Source organism: Pipra filicauda, unplaced genomic scaffold (genome assembly GCF_003945595.2).
Source record: "Pipra filicauda isolate LSUMZ 115617 unplaced genomic scaffold, ASM394559v2 scaffold25_size4600443_pilon, whole genome shotgun sequence".
Classification (NCBI taxonomy): domain Eukaryota; kingdom Metazoa; phylum Chordata; class Aves; order Passeriformes; family Pipridae; genus Pipra; species Pipra filicauda.
The window spans coordinates 3,447,057-3,452,416 of record NW_024104376.1 but is presented as its reverse complement, the minus strand read 5'-3'; the positions used below and the strand labels follow the sequence as shown (position 1 = coordinate 3,452,416).

The 5,360-nt window shown below is 53.1% G+C and overlaps 1 protein-coding gene across 2 annotated transcripts; it reads right to left on the bottom strand.

Annotated features, from left to right (window-relative positions):
* Positions 1-786: 786 nt before the first annotated feature.
* On the bottom strand, positions 787-4,687 carry MYC (MYC proto-oncogene, bHLH transcription factor). 2 transcript variants are annotated; one of them, XM_027731805.2, is made up of 3 exons: positions 4,583-4,687; positions 2,964-3,669; positions 787-1,916 (listed from the first exon to the last, which is right to left on the bottom strand). In XM_027731805.2, exons 2-3 carry the CDS (start codon positions 3,652-3,654, stop codon positions 1,354-1,356), a joined length of 1,254 nt encoding a protein of 417 aa, XP_027587606.1. In that variant the 5' UTR covers positions 3,655-3,669; positions 4,583-4,687; the 3' UTR covers positions 787-1,353. The 2 variants fall into 2 exon arrangements, with proteins under 2 accessions (XP_027587606.1, XP_039238112.1); XM_039382178.1 differs by lacking the exon at positions 4,583-4,687 and adding an exon at positions 4,207-4,509.
* Positions 4,688-5,360: the final 673 nt, after the last annotated feature.

Sequence of the window (5,360 nt, the reverse complement as noted above, 5' to 3'; positions counted from 1 at the left end):
TGAGACAAGTCCTGAATGTAAATATTATTTAATATGTCTGGCAAATGTTAGGAATCTATCTGAGCATATCCTCCAAGTGAGAAATAGTTCTTCTTTTTCTTTGCTCCCTTTTGTGTGTCCTTGAACTTTGTATCCCTTGAAATCCCAAGTAACTATTCGCATTAATAAAGTGTTAAGGTGTTTGACCAGGAAGATTGGCTCTGCTGATTTCAGCACTTAAAAAGGGAAACCGCTCTGTTGTTTTAACCACTTCAACACTCACCATCTCAGTTTATTTTCTTATCCCCTTTAACTTTTGTTAAAATCAAACAGGAAGCAATTAAGGTGAGCCTACTACAAAGCAGCCCTCAAAGTACATGGCTGGATCTCTAGTGCAGAATGAAGGTCATGCCCTGAAAATGTAATTATACGTATGTGGAAGGAATGCAGAGCCTATACAACTGGGGTGACCAGTGAGAAAATACACCACTCCAACTTTACTTTCAGCAGGCAGATGACCGTGGCCAAGACGTACATTGCTACCACCACTTTCATGAAGGATGTAGGGGCAACACTAGTTGAACCAACAAGGCACACTAGATCAACAATTTTATCTACTTGAGTTAAGAGACACAAAGGGAAGGAAGAAACAACTCCCTGCTAAGCTGCAAAATTCCCCCTCATCTAACTCCCCTTTGACTCTTGGCAGGTCACTTCCATGATGACAGAAAAAAGAATGTCATGGGAATAGAGATCTAATGACAACAGTGAGAGACAAAGTGAAGTCTTTACGCAGGATTTAGCTAATTATATTTTGGGCAAATATTTATTTATCTAAAAACAAAATAAAAATCATTTTTTAAAGAAAAAATGTATTTAAATAAAAAACAAAATTGTGAAATGTTATGGCACAGAAGTTCAAGACAAGTATAAATCCAGTTGCCACAACTGTTGCGTATTAATGTTGCACATTTTTCTATAAAGGCTTTATTAAAGGTATTTACATGGTAATATGATGTGTAAATATATACAGCAAACTGGGGACAACTTTTTTGTTTTGGATTCCCATATGAAAAAATGCCTTAAATACAAAATTTTAAAAGAAAAAAAGTTGAAGAGTTCATCCCCAAGCATGAAGAATGTCCCATCATCCCTTATGTCCAAAGTATCAATTATGAGGCAGTTTTGAGGTTCTGGCCAAACCCTTGGGAGAGTCAGCCAAGGTTGTGTAGTCTCAAGTTAAATCGCACAGCATGCAGTTGCAATAGTTCCATACTCAATGGACTGTGTAGTTCATGAGTGATATTAGAAACAGTAATATTTTATCATAGTTTCAGTCCAGTTTGGGTTATTCTAAGTGATGCCCAAGAGCTTCTATGCACAAGAGTTCCTTAGCTGCTCGAGTTTGTGTTTCAACTGTTCTCTCCTCCGCCTCAACTGCTCTTTCTCTGCGATCAGTCTGTGTTCATCTGACTGGATGGAAAGAACATACTCTGTTGCTTTTTTCAGGATGACAACCTTGGGTGCCTTCTCGTTATTGGCCACCTCAGGTATCTGGTCACGCAAGGCAAAGAAACTCAGCTTCAGCTCATTTCTCCTCTGTCGCTCCAAGACGTTGTGTGTTCGCCTCTTGTCGTTCTCTTCTGAATCTGATGTGCGCGGACTCGAGCATTTTCGGTTGTTGCTGATCTGTTTGAGAACTCTGCCACTGTCCAACCTTAGCCTTTTTGCAGCTGGGTATTCAATCTTGGTGGAGGGAGGAGCGGCATAATTGTGCTGATGGATGTTGACATGACACCGTTTGAGAACTAGTGGGCTGTGGTGGAGCTTACTGTGCTCTTCTGACGTCTCTGTGCTGGACTCTGTGCTTGATTCAGATTCATTTGCTTCAGCTAATGTAACAACATCAATTTCCTCATCTTCCTCTTGTTCTTCTTCTGCCAGAAAAAGAATTAAAATAAATTCATAAGCTGTATGAAGAGACTCTCAAGGCTGCTTTACACATAAGGGAAGGTTACTCTGAACTGCACAGTGAGCAACCCAATGGCAAACTCTTCTTAAACCTATGTGACAATGCTGGACATTGCTTTCCCCAAGAGCCTTTCCTTTAAGGAAGCAATACTTCAAGTGCAATAGGACACACTGACTTCAGTCCAAACCCTGGCTCCCTGATTTCAAAAATTGTAGAGATCTTGCGTAATCCCGAGGAGTGCATGAAAGATAGTAGGAAAGTTTAACCTCGGTTGTCAGCAGTACAGCGCAATAAAGCTCCAAGACTCAAGCTGCCCTTAATTATGGATTTAGAAGGCTTTGGCCACGCCTCAAAAGAAAGCTTACTTAACACACATGTGTATTCAGAGACATTTTCTGAATCTCTCTTGATCTGATCTGTTAATTTGTGGAAAATCGGAAGGAGGTTAAAAAAAAAAAAAAGGAAAAAAAATGAAAAAAGGGAAGGCTGTAGCTCTTTGGGTAGAAACTCACTTCCAAACCAGATTTACGAGGGAGCGGAACCCGCTGTCACATACCTAAGGAAGCATTTCTAAAACTTTCCCAGCCCCATTCACTCCCCTGCAGTCACTTTCACTAGAACCTCCCTGACTGCACATTCCCCCCGAGGCTCTCAGGCGGGAGTTAACTCCTTCCCGGCCCACGGGTGGCACTGGGAGTCAGCCTTATCGGGACCCCGTTATGAAAGTTTATCCCTCCTACACCTCCTTTTCTATTTCCCCCCCCCCTCCCTTTTCTCTCCTCCCTCCCGGAGGGAAAACTGGGCTGTTTTTCCAGGAAATAAACTGGCTGGGAGTCTCTCCATTCCTCGCTAACGTGGCATTTAAGAAAAATCCCACGCGGGGAAGGGGGGCAGAAGGGGGTGATGAGGGAGGCGAGGGGGTGGTTCTGACTTCAAGCCGCCCCGCCAGGATCCCTTTTGGCGCCGCGCGGGTTTCCCACACCCTCTCGGGGCACGCGTGGGTCCCACTCACCCGAGTCGCTGCTGGTCGTGGGCGGCGTGTCGTCGCCCAGCAGGGACGCGGGGCTGGCGCCGGGTGGTGCGGCCCGCGGGGCCCGCTCGCTCAGCGGGTAAGGAAAGACCACCGAGGGGTCGATGCAGTCGGCGGCGGCAGCGCCCAGGTCGTGCAGGTAGAGGCTGGCGGAGGCGGTGGGGGACGCGGCCAGGCCCGGTGGCGGTGCCGGCGGCGTGGAGGGCGGCGGGCCGGGGCGGGCGGCAGGGCCCCCTTCCCTCCGGGCAGCCTGGTAGGACGCCAGCTTCTCTGAGACCACCTTCTCCAACTTGGCGGCGGCGGAGAAGCCGCTCCACATGCAGTCCTGGATAATGATGGACTTGACGGTCTCGTCGTCCGGATCGCAGATGAAGCTCTGGTTGACCATGTCCCCCCCGAGGAGCTCGGTCACAATCTCCAGCTGGTCGGCGGTGGAGGGGAAGCAGGAGGCGGCGGCCAGGCTGGAGCGGCGGCTGGGGGAGAGGGGCGGCGTGGGCAGCAGCTCAAACTTCTTCCAGATGTCCTCCGACGGGGCGGGGGGCTGCAGCTCGCTGCCCCGCTGCTGCGCCGCCAGGTAGAAGTTCTCCTCCTCCTCCTCGAAGTAGAAGTAGGGCTGCACCGAGTCGTAATCGTAGTCGTAGTTCTTGCTGGAGAAGCCGGCGCTGAGCGGCATCGCGGCGGCTGGTGCCTGCGGGAGGGAGGGGGAGAGGGGGGCGCCCGGGTGAGCCGTGTTCCGCCGCGGGGGTCGGTTTCCCCCTGCTTCGGCGGGGCCACCAGCCCCCCGGCGCGCAGCGCTCCCTCTCGGCTCCCCACGCCGTGCCGGCGGGAAAGCGCGCAGTCGCGTTTAGTAATTAAAAAAAATTAATTATTAAAATAAGAAAGGGGAAAAAAAAAAAAGAAAGGACCCCCCCTTCACCCCATTCCAAGTGCGGCGGAATAATCGGGCGGCGCGACCTGACATACCGAGGGGTCGGCTGCCGGCTCCCGGACCACCCTCCCCGCTCCCCTGCAGGAGCTTCCGCAGCCCGGCCGCCCGGCTCGACTAGGCTCAGCTCGGCTCCCCACCGCCGCCGCGCTCACAGGGGGCACGGCCGCCCGGCACGGAGGTCCTTCCCTCCCGGGACTGCAGCGCCATCCCTATCCCACGTCCCGGGAGCCGGCGGGAAGGGGCGCCGAGAACCCGGCAGCTTCCAGCCGGGAGCCGGGCTGCTCCTCAGCCACCCACCTGGGCGTGCTGGCACTGCGCGGGGACAGGCAGCGACCTTGGCAAACTTTACCAAATCTTGTCATACGTACATATATATACGCATATATATATGCATATAAGCAATATATGCAATAACCAGAACCTGCCCGCGCATACGCGAGAAGAAAATGCTTCTCCCCCCTCCCCCTCAAAAATTAAATTAAAATCCGAGCGCAAGAAAAAGGATGGGAACGCCGGAGCCCAGCAGAGGAGAGCGTCCGTCGGGAGGGACCGTCGATATCCAGGTCCGCGGAGCGCAGCCCCTCCAGCAGCCCGGGTGTCACCAGCCCGTGTCAGTCCAAATGCCACAACCGCGGGAATCGAGTGATGGGAAGCGCAGAACCCCGCAACTCACCGGCTTCTCCAACGCGCCAGCTGCGAGACGTAGCGAGGCGATTATTGCTGGCGGTGCAGGAACAACGAGAGAAAATACGCAAAAAGAACCGCCGGAAAGGACGGATTAAAAAATAATAATAATAAAAAAAAAAAAAAAAAAAAAAAAAAAAAAGACAACACGACGGGAGAATGTCGGTCTCTTCCTCCCACCACGGCTCGATAAACCCCACGGAGTGGCGGAGCAGCCGCCTCCCGGCGCGGTCGGTCGCTGGTCCGGGGCGGCGCGGCGCGCTGGCCGGTACAATAGAAGTTTAGTTGCTTTTCCTCCTTTAAAGCGCCGGCGAGGGGCGGGCGGGAGCGGCCGCGGGGCGGGGGCAGCACCGGGGGCCCGCGCGCTCCCGCCGCGCGCTCCCGCCCGCCCGCCCGCCCCCGGCCGCGCCGCCGCGCGCGCTCCGCGCTCCCGCCGCGGGAGGGCGCGCTGGGAGGGGGCGACCGCGCTCCCCCGGCTGCGCTCCCGGGGCTGCGGAGAGATCTGCGGCCCCGCTCTTACCCCCCGCCTCTGCCGGGCGGGCGGGAAAGAGGGAGGGAGCTGCGATGTCGCGCTCCACGGCCCTTTTTTTATTTATTTTACTATTTTTTTTTCCTTTTACTACGAGCTGCGCACGGAGATGTCGGAAGTAAACATAGTAAAAAAAAAAAAAACAGGGATTAAAGGCAGATCCTCGCCGCTCTCCTCCTCCCGCAGGCGTTCCGGGCAAGGGAGAGCGCGGTGTCCCCCGCTGGCGGCGGAGGGGGAA

Bases quoted from the DNA above. Each gene is read 5' to 3' on its own strand.
- MYC (XM_027731805.2), bottom strand. From the start codon at position 3,654: ATGCCGCTCAGCGCCGGCTTCTCCAGCAAGAACTACGACTACGATTAC. The intron at 1,917-2,963 runs GTGAGTGGGACC...TTTTTCTGGCAG, and splicing joins CACGACCAGCAGCGACTCGG to AAGAAGAACAAGAGGAAGAT.